The sequence below is a fragment of the Mustela erminea genome, chromosome 1, assembly GCF_009829155.1.
Source record: "Mustela erminea isolate mMusErm1 chromosome 1, mMusErm1.Pri, whole genome shotgun sequence".
Taxonomy (NCBI): domain Eukaryota; kingdom Metazoa; phylum Chordata; class Mammalia; order Carnivora; family Mustelidae; genus Mustela; species Mustela erminea.
This window is the reverse complement of record NC_045614.1, coordinates 175,836,773-175,858,478: the sequence shown is the minus strand read 5'-3', so window position 1 is coordinate 175,858,478 and position 21,706 is coordinate 175,836,773. Positions and strand designations below refer to the sequence as shown.

The following is a 21,706-nucleotide window of genomic DNA, read 5'->3' as shown; positions in this document are numbered from 1 at the left end:
CATTGACTAACACCCAGCAACATGCCCCTGGCCCAGGGGGAATATATGTAACATTCCTGAGGCACTCCTGGCTGCCCAAGAACAAAGGAAAAGGAAAAACAAACTTCAACAGATAGAGATCACAGTCAAGCAGGGCAGGAATCCCCATCAGCTTGCAACTGTCTAATGATTTATAAGAAAAAGGAATCTTATCAATAGCCAGACCCCCAGAAGCCTATAACTCAATTTCTTGGGACTCTAAAGTCACCCTCCCTGTCACAGTATAGAAAACCTTATAAAATCATCACTTTGTACCCTTATTATGTAGTTCTTTCTGAAAGACCCGCGGATCCCCTTACCCAAGAATCCAACACTGCCACTGGATGCAAACAGCAAGAGGTTTATTGGGACGCAGGTACCGGCGGGTGGTCGGCAGCTCCAGCTAACCGAGCACCCCAACCGAGGGGAAAGCGGGGTTTTTATAGATTGGCACAAACAGGTTTTGGGTGGGGTAGAGCTGATTGGCTGACAATTTGAACTTTTGAAAGAGGCACCCTCGGTGTTAGTGGATTGGTTTCGGGGGTCCGCGCGCGCGAAGGGGGAGTACATTTGAAAAAGCTTGTGCGCGCGAAGGGGGAGCAAGGAGGGGGGTTGGGCCTCATTACTCAGCAGGAAAATATCTTGCCTACTTGACTATGTGGCCCCCTGCCTACATGACTATGCCTCTTAGCAGAAGATATCTTGTTTGAACAGGCGACAAGTGTCACACCCTAAAAGCCAAGCGGTTACAGAAAGGCAAAAGAGCAGTTAATTATATAATTCATCACACAATTTATAATCTAACCTTATACCTAAAAGCCAGCGGTTCACAGAAAAGCAAACAAGCGGTTAGTTCTCCTATCTATCTCTTAAGGGAGGGGACTTTCCAGGGCAGGGGTCTTTCATTCCCCCCTTTTTCTTTAACATGGATAGAATCCTATATCCATTAGGTATATTGATCTAATGGGTCAGTTAGCTTAACTGATTGATATTGCTGAGTTAATACCATGGCTTGGATGAGTGACAGTCTGTCTTTCATAAATTGGGTCAACCTGTTAACGATACATGGCCCAAAAGTTAGAATTAATATTAAGAGCATTATGGGTCCTATTAAGGAGGTTATTAGGGAGGTTAACCAAGGTGAGCGGTTCCAAATCCCTTCATACCAAGATTGTTGGGATTCAAATTCCCTTTTACGCTTATTCAGCCTTTCTTTTAATTTGTCTAGAGTTTCTGTTACCACTCCAGTCTGGTCAGCATAAAAGCAACATTCTTCTTTGAGAGCGGCACATAGGCCACCCTCTTTAAGGAATAGTAAATCTAGGCCCCTTCTGTTTTGTAACACCACCTCTGATAAGGAAGTTAGGGATTCTTTAAGGGCCCGCACTGACTGCTCTAAGGCTCTAAGGTCTTCATTCATAGCATGGTGTAAAAGTAGGTATTGATCTGTTCGGATTAGGGCCGTTGCCCCGGTACCTACCCCGGCTGCAATGCCTCCTACCCCTAACAGCATAGCTAGGGTGATTAGAGCGACGGGTTCACGCCTTACTCGGGTAAGATCACTCCATTCATGGTAATTAAGGACTAATTCATCTGTGTGGTAGGTTATTCGGGGCCATAATTGTATTAACACACAATAGTCAGTGGTTTGATTTAAGATTGTAGCGGATATGCAAGGGGTTAAGCCGGTGTTGCATGCCCAATATGTTCCGTTGGGTGGGATTAAATAATAGGATCCAGGCCATATTTTATGGGTGGAATTACAGAGCGTCTTTTGAATATGGTGAGGTGGGGTGCCTATGCATAGTCCTGTTCCCGAGACTTGTGAAAGGGTCAGGCTATGTTCTTGGCCATGACATATAGTGCTGGGGGTAGTGGAGTTAGTATAATTGGCAGAGAGGGCTATGCCCTCATAATATGGTGGGCTTGGATTGAGGCACAGCCAACAATTGTTTGCTCTTTCAGGACTAGAAAGGTTAAGTGCCTGGTAGGCTCCTCTTACTAGATTAATAATTCGGTCTCCCGTCCCAGGTATTTCTGGGGTCTTTCTGGCTTGTATAGCCGTGGGAGCCGTGGGAGCCGTTGTGGTTGCAGACGGTGTTGGCCTTGGCGTTAGCTTTGGCCTCCGGGGAGGTATAGCGAGGACTGGATTGGGTCCTATAGCGGTGGCTCTAGGGGTTGCTATAGAAAGTTTTATAGTGAACGTTAGACCGTCGTCGTAACGTTCTTTATAGAACCTGAGGCCCCAGGTATATCCTTTTACCCAGTTAAGTTGTCTTTTTCCTGACTCGGTAAAGGCTATTTTGAGTGGGTGGCACCACTGGTCTTTACAGGCTTGGTTTCGTGTCCAGGGGCTGCTTCTGGCATGAGAATAATTTGCCGTCACGGTGATGTAGTCCCAATTTGAGGTGGGTTTCCAAAAAGTATCACCGGTTGTCTCGCAGCCCCAATTGCGACAGAAAAAATGGGATGCCCCACTACATGAGGTCCATCCTTTGGGTCTGTGAAACCCGGGGCATACATAGAAGGTTAGAGTCCGTAACATACTTCGTTGACTCCAGTCCCCACAGCCCCCCCAAGGATCTAGTCCTAATCGTCCCGGGGGAGATGGCTGTGAAGGCGGTTTGTTTAAGTCAAAATAATTTTCTACGTCCCAATTGGCTGGAGCTCCCATAGCTAACTTACAAACATCGGGGTACAAGTTAGGCCACCATGTAAACGGGGCATGTGACTGGGAGGTTTCCCAAATTACCTGCCCTGTTTGTGACAGGACCTGCCAGGTGAGCTGTTTTACATGGTGGGGGGACCCATTGGAACCCAGAATGCCCAAATTAAAAATAGATAGTGCTATGATCGCACAAGTCTTATCTTTAGTGGATTTGGGGAGCGTTGTACGGTCCATTCCGAATCTTGAAGGGGATCAGTCTGTTTCTCCGGGTGCGCTGCTTTCACGTGGGAGGCGTGGATCCAGGCTGCAATCCCGTCAACCTTCAGTGCTGTGGGTGTCGTCAGGAGCACTATGTGGGGTCCCTTCCAACGGGGTTCAAGGTTTGTGGCCCGATGTCTGCGAACCCAGACGGTGTCCCCTATTTTATAGGGATGTGGCCGTAGTGGGACGTCAAGTTTCTCCTTGTAGGCGGCTGCCAGGGGTTTCCAGATTTCCTGTTGCACCAGCTGCAGAGCTTGCAGATGGGCCTGTACAGAGGGGGAGGGGGTATGAGCAGCAATATCGGGGGCAAAGAAAGTGACAGCGGGGGGTGGAGCACCATAGAGAATCTCAAAGGGAGTTAGGCCATGAGGTCCTGGGGTATTTCTAGCCCGATAGAGTGCTAGAGGTAGGAGTGATACCCAATCTTTAGAGCCAGTTTCAAGCAGTAATTTAGTTAAAGCCTCCTTAATGGTTCTATTCATTCTTTCTACCTGCCCTGAACTCTGGGGCCTGTAAGCACAATGTAGTTTCCAATCGATCCCCAGTAGCTTGGCCACCGACTGACTTACCTGGGAGACAAAGGCAGGCCCATTGTCGGACCCTAGCACCTTGGGTATTCCATACCTTGGGAAAATTTCTTCTAATAGTTTCTTGGCAACCATGTTAGCTGTCTCCTTTTTGGTAGGAAAAGCTTCTGCCCATCCTGAAAAGGTGTCTAGAAAAACTAAAAGATATTTATATCCATACATGCCAGGTTTAATTTCGGTAAAGTCAACTTCCCAATGTGTGCCAGGACGTTGTCCACGTACCCGGACTCCAGGTCCAATAACAGTCTTTCCAGGATTGACTTGAGCACAGATTTTACAATTAGTAGCTGCTTGATGAAGAAGGAAGTTTTGTTTGGGAAAATGGCTTTCTAAGTTGGCCTTATCCATTAAGGCCTTCATTTTGCTTGCACTCAGGTGAGTTAGCCGATGGAGGTGATTGATTAGCTCTTTTGCCATTTTTATAGGCATTATAGCTTTCCCTCTGTATTCCCATCGATTGAGGGCTGGATTATAGTCAGCCCCCAATTTTTGTACATAGTCCAAGTCGGCTTCCTCATAATTCCAAATGATGGCATTATCTATGTCTTCTGTCTCAGTAAGTATAGTGACAGTTAGCAATTGGGGCCCCAAGGCTGCCTGTTTAGCCATTGTGTCAGCTAGGCGGTTTCCCCTTGCCTCGGGGGTCTCCCCTTTCTGGTGGCCAGGACAGTGCATTATGCTCAGCCTTTTGGGAAGAAATAAGGCTTTTAATAAGGCCAATATTTCAGCTTTATTTTTGATTTCTTTGCCCTCTGAGGTTAGCAGTCCCCTCCTCCGATAGATTTCTCCGTGGACATGAGCAGTAGCAAAAGCATACCTGCTATCTGTATAAACATTAAGACTCTTACCTTCTGCCAGTTGGAGGGCCTGCGTTAGAGCTATCAGCTCTGCCCTCTGAGCTGAGGTACCTTCTGGTAGCGCGCTTGCCCATACAAGCTGGGAGTCGGTCGTGATGGCCGCCCCCGCCCGTCGTTTTCCATCCTGCAGGTAGCTACTGCCATCTGTATACCAAGTCAGGTCCGCATCCTTCATGGGCTGATCGGTTAGGTCCGGTCGTGTCCCATGTGTTTCCGCAAGGATCTGGTGACAGTCATGTAATGGTATCTCTCCCGGAGTGGGCAGCAAGGTTGCAGGGTTAAGAGTCATTACAGGTCCAAATTGGATCCTGTCTGTGTCCAGGAGGAGGGACTGATAATGTGTCAGGCGGGCATTTGACAACCAGCGGTCTGGTGGTTGGCGGATTAGAGATTCCACTGTGTGTGGAGCCAGGATGGTCAGGGGCTGTCCCAGTGTCAGTTTGGTGGCATCTTTGATGAGAACTGCAATTGCTGCTATCATCTTTAGGCATGGTGGCCAGCCAGCTGCCACGGGGTCTAATTTTTTTGAGAGGTACGCAATAGGGCGTTTCCAAGGTCCGAGTCTCTGTGTTAAGACCCCTTTAGCAAAGCCCTGTTTTTCATCAACAAAAAGGTCAAAGGGCTTTGTAATGTCTGGCAGGCCTAATGCTGGGGATTTAAGGAGTGCTTGTTTGATATGATCAAACGCCTGCTGCTGTTGTTCAGTCCATACAAAAGGAGTATCTTGCTTAGTTAATGGATATAGAGGGGCCGCTATTTCTGCGAATCCCGGAATCCATAGTCTACAAAAGCCCGCTGTTCCTAGGAACTCTCGCAATTGCCTATGGTTTTGAGGCGCAGGAATGTTAAGAATAGTCTCTTTCCTTGCAGCCGTTAGCCATCGTTGGCCATCATATAGTTCATAGCCCAGGTAGGTGACTCTAGCCTGGCAAATCTGGGCCTTTTTGGCAGATGCCCTATATCCCAATTGGCCTAGAGTCATTAAAAGATCCCCAGTACCTGTACGGCAGTCTTCTTCATTGGTGGCTGCTAGTAGGATGTCATCGACGTACTGAAGCAGGATCAGGGAGGGGTGCCTTACCCGGAAGTCAGCCAAGTCCTGGTGAAGAGCCTCATCGAACAGCGTTGGGCTGTTCTTAAACCCTTGTGGTAACCGAGTCCAGGTCAACTGGCCTGATATTCCTAAGTCCGGATCCCTCCATTCAAAGGCAAAGAGAGGCTGGCTCTGAGGACTCAGTCTTAAACAGAAGAAAGCATCTTTGAGGTCTAAGACGGTATACCAGGAATGGGTTGGAGGCAAGGTGCTGAGTAAGTTGTAAGGGTTGGGCACCGTAGGGTGGATGTCTTCTACCCTCTTATTGACTTCCCTGAGGTCCTGAACTGGTCGGTAATCATTGGTACCAGGCTTCTTAACGGGTAACAGAGGAGTGTTCCAAGGAGACCGGCATGGGGTTAAAATGCCTTGGTCTAGTAGCCGCCGTATGTGTGGCTTGATGCCCTGATAGGCCTCATTGGACATAGGGTACTGTTTAACATTGACAGGAACGGCGGTTGCCTTTAATTGTATGTGAATGGGGGGCTGCTGGATAGCTAGTCCCATTCCTCCTGTTTCTGCCCAGGCATCAGGGTGAGATGCAAGCCAGGATTTTATGTCCTTTTGGGGCTGAGGGGGCTCCTCATGTAATCTATATTCTTCTTCCAATTGTAAGGTAAGGATATGTAGAGGAGTCCCCTTGGGGCCGGTCACGGTGGCCCCTTGTGGTTCAAAATGAATTTGAGCTTTGAGTTTGGTCAACAAGTCTCTACCCAGGAGCGGATAGGGGCAATCAGGAACATGAAGAAAGGAATGAGAAACTTTACCTGAGGCCAGGTGTACCTTCCTGTCTGTTGTCCAACGATATTGTTTTCCTCCAGTGGCTCCTTGAACCCAGGCCGTCCGGTTGCTGAGTGGTCCCGGGTCCTTAGTTAAAACGGAGTGTTGAGCCCCTGTATCTACTAGAAAGGTGATTGGTTGCCCCCCAACGGTTAGGGTTATCCGGGGTTCAGGGGGGGGCTCCTGACCCTGACGCCCCTAGTCTTTGTCTAAAGCCATGAGTCTTGTGACCGGCTTAGTACTTCTCTTAGGATTGTTCGGGCAGTTTCTGGCCCAATGTCCTCGTTCCTTGCAATAGGCACATTGGTCCCGTTCTATCTGAAGCCTCCTTATGTCTCCCTTTCTGTCTGACTTTCCTATCTCTAAGCTCTGGCTGCCTTGCACTACGGTGGCCAAGATTTTATTAAGTTCCTTGTTTCGTTTACGTTCTCGCTTTTCTTCCTTTTCCTCAGTTTCCTTCCTTAGCTTTTCCTCTTTTTCCTCCTGCAACTTCCTAAGTCGTTCCTCTTTTTCCTCCTGGGTTTCTCTCTTATTAAAAATCTTTTCTGCCTCCTTTAATAAATCTTGCAAAGAGAAATCTTGTAGATTTTCCAAACGCTGTAACTTGTTTCTAATATCTGGAGCTGACTGCCAAATGAATGTCATGGAGACATTCCCTCTCTGATCATCACTATCTGGGTCAAAAGGCGTATACCTGCGGTAAGCTTCCTTAAGCCTTTCTAAGAAGGCGGTTGGAGATTCCTCCTTACCTTGAGTCACTTGCCTTACCTGGGCCAAATTAGTGGGGCGACGTCCCGCATTATGGAGGCCTGCTATGAGTAACTGGCGGTAAAGACGTAGGTGGGTCCTACCTGCAGCCGTATTGAAGTCCCAGTCAGGGCGAGTCAGAGGGAAGGCCGCATCTATTTCATTAGGAAGTTGTGTGACCCTTCCGTCATCCCCTGGGACATTCTTTCTGGCCTCCAGAAAAACCTTTTGTCTCTCCTCTGTGGTGAGGAGAGCCTGCAAGAGCTGCTGACAATCATCCCAGGTAGGCTGATGGGTAATTAAGATAGATTCAATTAAGGCGGTTAGGGCCACGGGGTCCTGTGAAAAGGAAGGGTTATGAGACTTCCAGTTATATAGATCAGATGCAGAAAAGGGCCAATATTGGAGGCTTCCTGGTTCCCTCCCCTGACGCAGGGGTAGGAGCCTAGAAGCTTCTTCTTTTTCCGGTCTTTGTCGGCCTCTAACTCTGCCTGCGATTGGAGATGGCGAAGGGTCAGGATCTGATTCCCTTATGGGGTTTGGTGCTGGTCTAAGAGGGCGATAAGGTGGGGGGTCCTCGGTTAGGAGGTCTATCAAAGGGGATTCCTCGGAAGGGAGGACCTGTAATTGTCTGGGGCGTCGCAGAGAGGGGGCATCGTTAGAAGAGGGAGGGTCAATAGGGACCACAGGATATAGGTTAGAAGAGATGGGGGGTTTTGAGGGGTCGCTAGGAGTTGGTGTGGGGAGTGGAGCCGGTGGAGCGGAGGGAACTGATGGAGGCGGCGTCGAGGGGTTTAAGGGAGGGCAAGAGGGGACAAAAGGAGAGACCCATGGAGGGGGTTCTTTGACTAGACTTTCCCAGACTATAATATAAGGTGCTTGGTCCGGATGACCTTGAGGTCCTTGATTAAAGATTCGCTCCTTGACCTGCAAAATAACATTAATGTTAAAGGTTCCCTCTGTGGGCCATTCAGCTTTGAAGGTGGGCCATTCAGAGGTACAGAGAATCTGCCATTTTCTTCTTTTGACTTCCACCGATAAGTTGTTGGCTCGGTTCTGAACATCTTTCCAGTGACCTAGAGTGAGGCTTAGAGGAGTGGTAAGTGTTTGCCCCATCTCAGAGTCTAAAATAACACCAAAGACAATAAGTAGGACACACAGAACAAATAACAAAAAGGACACTGCGCGATTTCGGCGTAATACCGATAGGATGGTTTCAGATGGATCAGAAAGCTGTGTGGGACTATGAGCTTCCTTTGTGGCCCACAGATGAATGTATCCCTCGGACAGTTGTGGGGCCCCAAAGAACCGGGCCCCAAAGAGCCTTGGACCGTCCCCCAGGGTGACAGGGGAGGAGTTTCAGGCTTCAGATGGCCGCGAGGTGGAGCTATTGACCTTAGTATTTATTTTTCCCTCCCGATGTACGGTGTTGCAGACAAGGGGAGAGGGATCTTTCAGGTGCTGTCCTGCTCGCGTCCCTCGCGGGAGCTTAGGAGCGTCTTGGCTAAGGTCTATCCGTATAAACCCCGGACCAGGCTACTCCAAGGAGTAGATGACCGTTATGCCGTATGACGTTCCGCGAGAATCAGGGTGCAGCCCACTCAGACTCCGTAGCCGAAGCCGTGGAGCCGCACGAACACATTCATACAATCAGGCACTCCTCAGATTCAAACGGGTTAGACACCCTCCCATAAGCAGAATGTAACCTTAATCAAGGCGCAATGTGAAAGACACATAAAACAATTAACGAGCCGGCAAAGACAAAAACCTTGCGGTGCACCGTACAAATTCCACTGGCCTACAAAAGGAGTCTCGAGACCTCCTCTCAGTGGACAAATTCCGTCCAGGGCCGAGGGGTTCCTCTGGAACGGACAGACGGACGTAGCCCTCGGACAGATGAGGAGCCCTAAAAAATTGGGCCCCTCGGCACCCTGGAGCGTCCTCCAGGGTTGGCAGGGGAGAAGTCCGAGCTCGTCAGCTCCTTCTCAAGCTGCCTACAAATACAAGCCCTCCTACGCGTAGAGGTACAATTCTAGACAACGGCCGAAAGAAAACACGAGACAGAACAGAAGCAGAAGACGAGGAAACGAAGGGACAGTCTAGGGCTGGCCAGTTAGCTTACCTCCCGGTGGGAGTCCGTTGGATCCCTGGGGCAGGAGTCCGATGATCTCGGTGGAACCTCCAAATGAAAGACCCGCGGATCCCCTTACCCAAGAATCCAACACTGCCACTGGATGCAAACAGCAAGAGGTTTATTGGGACGCAGGTACCGGCGGGTGGTCGGCAGCTCCAGCTAACCGAGCACCCCAACCGAGGGGAAAGCGGGGTTTTTATAGATTGGCACAAACAGGTTTTGGGTGGGGTAGAGCTGATTGGCTGACAATTTGAACTTTTGAAAGAGGCACCCTCGGTGTTAGTGGATTGGTTTCGGGGGTCCGCGCGCGCGAAGGGGGAGTACATTTGAAAAAGCTTGTGCGCGCGAAGGGGGAGCAAGGAGGGGGGTTGGGCCTCATTACTCAGCAGGAAAATATCTTGCCTACTTGACTATGTGGCCCCCTGCCTACATGACTATGCCTCTTAGCAGAAGATATCTTGTTTGAACAGGCGACAAGTGTCACACCCTAAAAGCCAAGCGGTTACAGAAAGGCAAAAGAGCAGTTAATTATATAATTCATCACACAATTTATAATCTAACCTTATACCTAAAAGCCAGCGGTTCACAGAAAAGCAAACAAGCGGTTAGTTCTCCTATCTATCTCTTAAGGGAGGGGACTTTCCAGGGCAGGGGTCTTTCATTTCTACCCACAGTTCTTGTCCCATATTTTAATAAAACCACATGTTTTGCACAGAAAACATCTCAAGAAATCTTTCTTGACCATTTGCTCCCAAACCCCACACCAAAACACATCAATAGGACCACCAGAAGGAAAAAAGAGAGCGGGGGTGGGGGGGACTCAAAGAAATTATCCCCAAATTTAGTGAAAATGATTATCCACACATCTAGGAAGCTCAATATACTCGAGATAGCATAAGCACAAAAAGACCCACAAACAGATACATTATAGCAAAAATTCTAAAAGTCAAAGACCTGAAAACTGTGTAATTTCCTTACAAAACTTTTTTTTGTCTTCAAAAGATCACAGGGATAGAAGTCAAAGTTCTGAATTCAAGTTTGAAACTGCCCTTTATTAACCAGATGAGATTTACCAATTACTCAGCATCTCTGAGTCTCCAGTCTCCTTATGTTTTAAACAAACAAAAAATGGTTTTAGACTCAATAATTTAATATACATGTGAAAGCCTTTTAAAAATAATAATCATAAGAAAATATAAAATGTTTTCATAAGTGAACATATTTTGGGAACTAAAACTAAGCAACTAGATTATTCCAATTCTCCCTTAAGAATTCTTCACTCTATAGAACCCAACCTCATCGAGACAACTGGCAAAAATGAAGAAGGCCATTTTCTGTGTTGTAAAAACTATTATTCTTTTTTTAAAAAGACACAATTTGCACACCACTACAGGCAAAGAAAATGTATTAGTGATAGTTGAATAAGCACAAGATCAATAAGCTCTAAATCAAGCATTTGTGGATTTATTGAGAATTTTAATACTACCAATGCAATTATAAAACATGCCCGAGGTTTCTAAAAAGCTGTTCTTATATTTATGTTAATCAATTTCTTTAGAAGAGAAGCTCTATGTTTTTGCATATAAAACTAGTAAAAAAATAAACACTATTCTGAATAAACATAATTTATATTGATAATACTTTGAAACTAACTGATATTATCTATGGAAGTAACTTCCTATGACCTATGTTTAATATATGTATGAAGATTTATGATAGAGGTGAAATAGTGGCAGAGACACTGATTCATAGACACAAACTAAGTTATAGTTTTTTAGAAATTGCTGGAAATCATGATTCTGTTTTGGCAAGATAACCCAAGACTTACAGAGTTGGTTTTGATGTTAATAAACACATAGTTTTAATTTTGACATTTCTTGAGAATAGTGTGAAGTGTTTTTGGAATGTTAGTAAAGTCCAGAGCCAAAAGCCAAGAAGAATTCTTGATATATCTTAGGTGCAAAGAGGTAGTTTTAGTAAAACATGGGGATAGGACCCTTGGGCTAAAAGAGCTGTTGCCACTGCTGCCCGTTGCCCCAGGAGTGTGAGGAGCAGGGGATTATGTATTTTAGGGTTGGGGGAAATAAAAATAAGGGAAGATCCAAAAGGACATTCATATGCTGAAGAAGACTCACAGGATCCTAGACACCTCCCTATTGTTAAGCTGAGTTTGTTTTGCCCTCTAGCAAGACATTAACATTTTTTCAAGATTTTACTTATTTATTTGACATACACAGAGAGAGAGAGAGAGAGAGAGAGAGAAGCACAAGCAGGGGAAGCAGCAGGCAAGAGTGAGAAGCAGAATTCCTGCCGAGCAAGAAGCCTGATGGGGGACTGGATCCCAGGACCCGCTGTTCAGGATCCAAACCATGGCAGCTTAACTGACTGAGCCACCCAGGTGCCCCACAAGGCATTGCAATTAGATGGTTGGGAGCCTCTGGAGGAATGTATTTGTCAATGGGCTACAGGTTATAAGGATATTTAATTTTATCTATTTTTCTTTCTGCCTTTTTCTCCCCACATCATAAATGCCAGATAGCAATGTTTGTGAATAAAAGTAAAGGGGATTTAAACAAGGTTGTAGGGGGTAGAATTTTTCCTTACACAAAAAGGAATTTGAACATAGGCTCTTCCAAGCATTCCATTTATGTAGTCTCAATAATATCATGAAGATTCTACATTTTTTTCTGTCTTCTGTTCCAATATCTTCTGTACCATGATTGTAAGTAGATTTCTCCAGATCCTAGAATGAAGACTAAAGAAATTCAGAAGCAAGAATGGGGTGGGACCAGAAGCAAGTGGAACTTTTACCTCATTTATCAGTGAGAGTAAGAAAAGTATCTATAAGCCTCTCAAGCTGACTTCCCTATACATGTCCTGCTGATATTTCAGGATTGGAACTCATATGGGAAACATGAAAAATTTCAAATAATGTCCTTAACAAAAAGTTTCTGCCAAACACTCAAAGATTTATATACTTTTTTTTTCACAAATGTCCAGTGTTCTTATTTTAAGATATTTGCACTTTTGAACTCAATCAAATCACACTGCCATGTGATTTGTAGAATTCTTTCCAGGCCCAGTGAAGTAGGGCTTGTCCATACTTATTTTTACCAATAAAAAGATGGACTGAACATCTGATCAGAGTTGTAAGAGACATCACACAATATGGCCTATTTCTCCTGTAATTTTTCTAGATAAATACACGCAATGCAAATTAGTTTATATAGTTAACATTAGCAGGAAAAAAAATTTAAATTAACTTTTTAAATATTAAATAAGCCAATGCTTAAGACTATATGCAATTCTTATGAATAGTCACTAATTGTCACCTGAGTACAGTACATCCTAAGGGAGGCACCCTCAAATAGTTTAACTCCATAAGGAAATATATCTAGGTGCTTTGTACAGAGGGAATATAGTCAACAGAACCACAAAGCCATCAATAACAGCTCCCTTCCCCAGGGAGGTTTGGTCAGGGTTGGCAGAGACACTCAAAGTGTGAGTAAGAAAACGATGAAGGAAAGTCATCGAGTGCAGCGGCTGAAATGTTTACAGTAGTAATTCTGGGGCAGTCTTATGAAGTATTTCTCCCACTGTCCTCATGGTGAGGATTAAGCTTTGCTCCAACTGAGAGGTTGTTCTCATTATGGCCTCCAGGCAGAGAGTAAACTGAATAATCCTAGGACACAAATGTTACTACACTCAGAAGTATCATGATCCTAACTGAGGATCTGGCAGAAAACCTAGGATTAATACACTTTACAAATACAACCTTGTGTTCTTAAAATGCAGGCTTGTTTAGAGGCAAGGGCCTTTATCAGATGACCTCCTAAATAACTATCTACCTTGAACTATTTTGATATACTAGATTTGCTATAATCTGTACCTTCAAATTACCTCATATTCTCAATGCTTGGTTCTAGGTAACTTAAGAATATCTGAAGTAATGGGGTTCTAAGTTACTGAAGTGGGAGAGTTAGATTCTTAAAGAATGAATCTCACAGACAAAGGAGAGCTAGTAAAGTGACAGAGTTATAAAGCAAGGATAGAGAAAAAGCTTATAGGAGTGCGAGGGGTCCCAACAGGTTTGCCACTAAGGACTTTTAGGATTGGTCTTTTATTGAAGGCTTACCAGGGAGCTTAATTAAATCCTTTGAACATCTCTACGGATAGCACCATTGAGTAAAGATTAGTGATAACATCTTTAATAGTTTACTTCGTTTTATTGGTATGGTAATTCTTTGTTTGTCACAACTTGTTGTTATAACAAGCCCTGACCTCTGACACGTAGGACAGGATGGTCTGATTCCTCTCCTTATCTCTGGTTTCCTTACCCCTCCAAATTTTGGGGATTTCTGTGAGCCTGCTCCCTTAGCCCCCTACCTATTTCTCCCTCTCTAGCCCTGCCTGTCCCTTACTCATTATTGTGGAAGTTTTACTTTATTCCTTGGAAATATATACTCCTTGGTAAATTCTATTAAATTATTCCTCAGGGAACTGGATTAATTCATTTACTAAAGTTGATAAATACTAAGATTAAAGTATGTATGTTGTAATATTTTTTAAGTTGCAAACATTTAAAAATAAATCTAAATATTTGTAAGAATACTGAAAGGAAAAAGAAAACAAAAGATTGAAAGGAATAGTAAAAACAAACTTTATCGCTTTTTGATGAATTGATCGGATGCCTGTAATATGCTCAAATGAACTACATGTATTTGACATAGATACGCTGTGTAAAACCTTAGATAACTAAAAGATAGCTATATAAAGCCTGAATAAAAATGGTTTACCCAGAGGGATCTGGATCCCTCAGTCGATTAAGCATCTGCCTTTGGCTCAGATCATGATTCCAATGTCCTGGAACCTGGGAGGTTGGGGTGGGGGTGGCGGGGGTCCCTGCTCAGTGAGGAGCCTGCTTCTCCCTCTATCTCTGCCTGCCATTCCACCTGCTTGTGCTGTCTCTCTTTCTGTCAAATAAATAAATAAAATATTTTTTTTTTTTTTTAGTCTACCCAGAGTAATAAGTATCATTAGAGAAATCCTATGTATCTGGAAAAAATTGCCAGCATTGTTTTTTCTAATACAAGTAGAAAAGTCTTCCTCTCAAGTCCTTCAACAGTAATAAATTTGAAATAATATATATAAATCTATATCTCCTTTGTTTCACAAAAAAAGAAGTACCTCTGAATTCAGTAAAACTTCAAGGACATTTATCAATGAAATGGTTTAACTCATTGTGGGTATTTTGTTTCTCATTTACATTTGAAGGTCCAACATCTTGAAGTCTTCTGCCAGCTCTCACTAAATTAGACAATTTTGTTTATGGAAGCATGATGATGATCATAAAAGTAATTATTATAACAAGTGTCTAACATCAGACTGACATTTCATGAGATGCTTTTGATTTGTATCAATACTAATTTGCCTTAGGAAATAGGATATTTTTGATAGTGATGATGAGTTGCAAATTTTATTAAGTATTTTATTCTGAAAAATTCTTTGCTCCCCATTCATCCTAAAATGTGTCTAGGGAACAATATGTTGAAGAGTAAGAATATAATATATGGGTTTGAGGAAGAGAGAAAGATCATACAGGTCTCATTTGCAACAAAAGAAAATAATATATGAAAGTGTGACTAAATCAATAACTAATTGTAATATATTCATTTTATAACAAGTAACTATAATACTTTACAACAGCATCGAGTCATCTGTGTACCATTATAAATTAGTTAGAACCATAAATCCACCAACCTCATGGTTCTTATCGATTTTACTTACTGATAGATTTGTAGCCTGACTATAATCTATTGAGTCATTGTCATTGATCAAGTAAAACAGCTTACATGATGTAAGTGTTGCTTTATTACTTAAAATTTGAAAAAAGAAAGAAATTTTTGTTGCCCTATTTGAAAAGCAATAGAACAAAATGGTATAACAATTATAAATACATTTAGGGGAGCCTGGGTAGCTTAGTTGGTTAAGTTTTAACTCTTGATTTTAGTTCAAGTCATGATCTCAGGGTCATGAAACAGAACCCCTTGTAGGACACTGTACTCAGCAAGGAGTCTGCTTGAGACACTCTCTCCCTCTGCTTCATTTAAAATTAATAAATGAGGTAACCAGATAAAGAACATTAAGGAGGACACTTACTGTTAAAAGCACTGGATGTTATATGCAACTAATGAATTGTTGAATACTACATCAAAAACTAATGATGTACTATATGTTATGCTAACTGAACATAATTTAAAAAATAAATAAATATTTAGAAAATTAAATGAATCTTTTAAAAATAACAATTACACTTAAAATACATCATATATATCTTAATACTATTACTGCTAATGAAGATCTCTAGAAGCTTGGCTATTCTTCTAAAATCACTGTCATTTGAGTGTAGAGTTTTTAAGACATGAGATTAAACTGTCTGAAAATAAAAGTAAAATTTAATGTATCTATATATTATACTAATTTAGTAGTTTATTTTTTAAATTTTATTTTCCCATGACTATAATTAGCATTCTCTTTAGCCACAGGCCCAGTTGGTGATCTCAGTGATAAATGTTTTTACATCACACATTTCATTTTCATCCCTTATCCTTGGTATCATAGATCTAATCATCTCTTCAAAATAAGTCAACTAAGAAACAGTTTTCTATTTTAACAAATATGGAATAAAATTGCCAAGTTATTTATTTCAGAGCTGAAGTTTGCAGTTACGTTTTATACAGAAAAAAAAAAAAAACACATATTATTACAGCACAAATAAGCACTGAAAAGCTGCTCACACATGCCCAGACACAAAAATCCTGCTGGGCTGAGTTTCTGTGTGTAAGGAGAACATATACAGAAGTTGAGCTCACTGTTATGTGAGGACCAAATTAGAAAGGCCTTTGAATGGCCATCCCAAGGTGTTCAGGTCTCATTTTTTCAGGCAATGGGAGACAATAGAATTTTTAAAGCACTGTAGTGAAAGAGTAATCTAATTTTAAAAGATTACACCACCAGGGTAGTAGTAGATAAATTAAAGAGGATAGAAGCTAGAGACAAAGACTAAAAATGCTGTGCCTGAATGTATTCAGTGAGAGTTTGAAATGATGAACTAAAACATGAGAGTGTGGGGAGACAAGTTTAAAGAAATACAGGGAAGAGATTTCACAGGAGAAAGTAAATGAATGTATATGGTGATACAAGGAAGAAGCTGTTAGTCAGAAACTGGGCTGCCACATTTTTGGTTCTTGGTCATACATAATCTCTGTTGTTGACATTCCTTTAGAGCAAGCAGGGATTGAGGGGAAGAGCCAGGTGACAACCCCTCAATGAATCAAAGTGATTTGGAAATTAGTAGCTGTTACAAGGTAGAAAAATAGTAGCATAATGGGACAATTTTGTTTCCTATTGGAGGGATTTTTAAACAAAGGAGAAATAAAACTGATTGGAAAATGCTCAAAAAGGGCCAGAAGAACCTTTTTATTATGTTTTTTTTTCATGATATAGGGATACAGTGCAGAATCCTCCATTTCTAAAGTGTGGTAAGAGTATCAAATAAGATGGATAGGGGGAGAGCATAAAAAATCTAAGAAGAGTTTATGTATCTTAGGATATTTATTGACAATTGAATATATTTGTTAAATGTCTAAGTAAAACAATTACATGCTAATTCAGAAGATGGGTGATAGTCTATAGTCTAACTTGTAAGCATTCCATTTAGATTACAGGTATTAATCCCTTGTCAGTTTTAAACTATATACATACATATGTATATATAAACAGAAATATATATACATATATATATACACATATATGAACAGAATATATATATATATCTTTTTAACTTTTAATTTTAAAAAAACTTTAATTTTTAACTTTTTCCATAATGTTCATATGCACTTTATTAAATAAAACTTTTAAATTGTTTTTAAATTTTTATTTTTTATAAACATATAATATATTTTTATACCCAGAGGTACAGGTCTGTGAATCGACAGTTTTTACACACTTCACAGCACTCACCTTAGCACATACCCTCCCCAATGTGCATAATCCCACCCCCCTCTCCCAACCCCCCTCCCCCCCAGCAACCCTCAATTTGTTTTCTGAGATTACGAGTCACTTATGGTTTGTCTCCCTCCCAATCCCATCTTGTTTCATTTATTCTTCTCCTACCTCCTTAAAACTCCATGTTGCATCTCCACTTCCTCATATCGGGGAGATCATATGATAATTGTCTTTCTCTGATTGACTTATTTTGCTCAGCATGATACTCTCTAGTTCTATCCATGTTGTCGCAAATGGTAAGATTTCATTTCTTTTGATGACTACATAGTATTCCATTGTGTATATAAACCACATATTCTTCATCCATTCATCTGTTGATGGACATCTAGGTTCTTTCCATACTTTGGCTATTGTAGACATTGCTGCTATGAACATTCAGGTGCACGTGCCCCTTCGGATCACTATGTTTGTATCTCTAGGGTAAGTACCCAGTAGTGCAATTGCTGGGTCATAGGATACCTCTATTTTCAACACTTTGAGGAACCTCCATGCTGTTTTCCAGAGTGGTTGCACCAGTTTGCATTCCTACCAACAGTGTAGGAGGGTTCCCCTTTCTCTATATCCTCGCCAGCATCTGTCATTTCCTGACTTGTTAATTTTAGCCATTCTGACTGGTGTGAGGTGATATCTCATTGTGCTTTTGATTTGTATTTCCCTGATGCTGAGTGATATGGAGCACTTTTTTATGTGTCTGTTGGCCATCTGGATGTCTTCTTTGCAGAAATGTCTGTTCATGTCTTCTGCCCATTTCTTGATTGGATTATTTGTTCTTTGGGTGTTGAGTTTGCTAAGTTCTTTAAAGATTTTGGACACTAGCCCTTTATCTGATAAGTCATTTGCAAATATCTTCTCCCATTCTGTCAGTTGTCTTTTGGTTTTGTTAACTGTTTCCTTGGCTGTGCAAAAGCTTTTGATCTTGATGAAATCCCAATAGTTCATTTTTGCCCTTGCTTCCCTTGCCTTTGGCGATGTTCCTAGGAAGATGTTGTTGCAGTTGAGGTCGAAGAGTTTGCTGCCTATGTTCTCCTCAAGGAATTAGATGGATTCCTTTCTCACATTGAGGTCCTTCATCCATTTTGAGTCTATTTTTGTGTGCGGTGTAAGGAAATTGTCCAATTTCATTTTCTGCATGTGGTTGTCCAATTTTCCCAACACCACTTGTTGAAGAGGCTGTCTTTTTTCCATTGGACATCCTTTGCTGCTTTGTCGAAGATTAGTTGACCATAGAGTTGAGGGTGTATTTCTGGGCTCTCTATTCTGTTCCATTAATCTATGTGTCTGTTTTTGTGCCAGTACCATGCTGTCTTGATGATGACAGCTTTGTAATAGACCTTGAGACCTGGAATTGTGATGCCACCAACTTTGACTTTCTTTTTCAATATTCCCTTGGCTATTCGAGGTCTTTTCTGGTTCCATATAAATTTTAGGATTATTTGTTCCATTTTTTTGAAAAAAAAAAAGGATGGTATTTTGATAGGAATTACATTGAATGTGTAGATTGCTTTAGGTAGCATAGACATTTTCACAATGTTTATTCTTCCAATCCAGGGGCACAGAACATTTTTCCATTTCTTTGTGTCTTCCTAAATTTCTTTCATGAATACTTTATAGTTTTCTGAGTATAGATTCTTAGCCTCTTTGGTTAGGTTTATTCCTAGGTATCTTATAGTTTTGGGTGCAATTGTAAATGGGATTGACTCCTTAATTTCTCTTTCTTCTGTCTTGTTGTTGGTGTAGAGAAATGCAACTGATTTCTGTGCATTGATTTTATATCCTGAAACTTTACTGAATTCCTGTACAAGTTCTAGCAGTTTTGGAGTGGAGTCTTTTGGGTTTTCCACATATAGTATCATATCATCTGCAAAGAGTGATAGTTTTACTTCTTCTTTGCCAATTTGGATGCCTTTAATTTCCTTTTGTTGTCTGATTCCTGAGGGTGGACTTGTAGTACTATGTTGAATAGCAGTGGTGATAATGGACATCCCTGCCGTGTTCCTGACCTTAGCGGAAAAGCTTTCAGTTTTTCTCCATTGAGAATGATATTTGCGGTGGGTTTTTCATAGATGGCCTTGATAATATTGAGGTATGTGCCCTCTATCCCTATACTTTGAAAAGTTTTGATCAGGAAGGGATGCTGTACTTTGTCAAATGCTTCTTCAGCATCTATTGAGAGGATCATATGGTTCTTGTTGTTTCTTTTATTAATGTATTGTTTCACATTGATTGATTTGTGGATGTTGAGGCAACCTTGCAGTCCTGGAATAAATCCCACTTGGTTGTGGTGAATAATCCTTTTAATGTACTGTTGAATCCTATTGGCTAGTATTTTGGTGAGAATTTTCACATCTGTGTTCATCAAGGATATTGGTCTGTAGTTCTCTTTATTGATGGGATCCTTGTCTGGTTTTGAAATCAAGGTGATGCTGGCCTCATAAAATGAGTTTGGAAGTTTTCCTTCCATTTCTATTTTTTGGAACAGTTTCAGGAGAATAGGAATTAGTTCTTCTTTAAACATTTGATAGAATTCCCCAGAGAAGCCATCTGGCACTGGGTTTTTGTTTGTTTGGAGATTCTTGATGACTGTTTCAATCTCCTTACTGGTTATGGGTCTGTTCAGGTTTTCCATTTCTTCCTGGTTTCAGTTGTGGTAGTTTATATGTTTCTAGGAATGCATCCATTTCTTCCAGATTGTCAAATTTGTTGGCATAGAGTTGCTCATAGTATGTTCTTATAATTGTCTGTATTTCTTTGGTGTTAGTTGTGATCTCTCCTCTTTCATTCATGATTTTATTTATTTGGGTCCTTTCTCTTTTCTTTTTGATAAGTCTGGCCAGGGGTTTATCAATCTTATTAATTCTTTCAAGGAACCAGCTCCTAGTTTTGTTGATTTGTTCTATTGTTATTTTTGGTTTCTATTTCATTATTTTCTTCTCTGATCTTTATGATTTCTTTTCTCCTGCTGGGTTTAGGGTTTCTTTCTTGTTCTTTCTCCAGCTCCTTTAGTTATAGGGTTAGGTTGTGTACCTGAGACCTGTCTTGTTTCTTGAGAAAGGCTTGTACCGCTATATATTTTCCTCTCAGGACTGCCTTTGTTGTGTCCCACAGATTTTGAACCATTGTGTTTTCATTATCATTTGTTTCCATGAATTTTTTCAATTCTTTAATTTCCTGGTTGACCCATTCATTCTTTAAAAGGATGCTATTTAGTCTCCATGTATCTGGGTTCTTTCCAAAATCCTCCTGTGATTGAGTTCTAGCTTCAGAGCATTGTGGTCTTTAAATATGCAGGTAATGATCCCAATCTTTTGATACCGGTTGAGACCTGATCTAGGACCAAGGATGTGATCTATTCTGGAGAATGTTCCATGTGCACTAAAGAAAAATGTGTATTCTGTTGCTTTGGGATGAAATGTTTTGAATATATCTGTGATGTCCATCTGGTCCAGTGTGTCGTTTAAGGCCTTTATTTCCTTCCTGATCTTTTGCTTGGATGATCTGTCCATTTCAGTGAGGGGAGTGTTAAAGTCCCCTACTATTATTGTATTATTGTTTATGTGTTTCTTTGATTTTGTTATTAATTGGTTTATATAGTTGGCTGCTCCCACGTTGGGGGCATAGATATTTAAAATTGTTAAATCTTCTTGTTGGACAGACCCTTTGAGTATGATATAGTGTCCTTCCTCATCTCTTATTATAGTCTTTGGCTTAAAATCTAATTGATCTGATATAAGGATTGCCACTCCTGCTTTCTTCTGATGTCCATTAGCATGGTAAATTCTTTTCCACCCCCTCACTTTAAATCTGGAGGTGTCTTCGGGCTTAAAATGAGTTTCTTGGAGGCAACATATAGATGGGTTTTGTTTTTTTATCCATTCTGATACCCTGTGTCTTTTGACAGGGGCATTTAGCCCATTAACATTTAGGGTAACTATTGAGAGATATGAATTTAGTGCCATTGTATTGCCTGTAAGGTGACTGTTACTGTATATTGTCTCTGTTCCTTTCTGATCTACTACTTTAGGCTCTCTCTTTGCTTAGAGCACCCCTTTCAATATTTCCTGTAGAGCTGGTTTGGTGTTTGCAAATTCTTTTAGTTTTTGTTAGTCCTGGAAGCTTTTTATCTCTCCTTCTATTTTCAGTGATAGCCTAGCTGGATATAGTATTCTTGGCTGCATGTTTTTCTCGTTTAGTGCTCTGAAAATATCATGCCAGCTCTTTCTGGCCTGCCAGGTCTCTGTGGATAAGTCTGCTGCCTATCTAATATTTTTACCATTGTATGTTACAGACTTCTTTTCCCGGGATGCTTTCAGGATTTTCTCTTTGTCACTAAGACTTGTAAATTTTACTATTAGGTGACTGGATGTGGACCTATTCTTATTGATTTTGAGGGGGTTCTCTGCACCTCCTGGATTTTGATGCTTGTTCCCTTTGCTGTATTAGGGAAATTCTCTCCAATAATTCTCTCCAATATACCTTCTGCTCTCCTCTCTCTTT

General features: G+C 41.6%; 1 protein-coding gene and 1 pseudogene across 1 annotated transcript; one reads left to right on the top strand and one right to left on the bottom strand.

The window, feature by feature from the left end:
• Positions 1-2,865: 2,865 nt before the first annotated feature.
• On the bottom strand, positions 2,866-8,127 carry LOC116591697. Its single transcript, XM_032344823.1, is given in 4 exon segments — positions 2,866-3,347; positions 3,517-3,594; positions 3,597-7,617; positions 7,699-8,127. Coding segments are annotated over 4 exon segments (5,010 nt in total).
• Positions 8,128-8,231: 104 nt separating this feature from the next.
• The window catches only part of LOC116591688, a 72,196-nt pseudogene continuing 58,721 nt past the window's right edge, over positions 8,232-21,706 (top strand).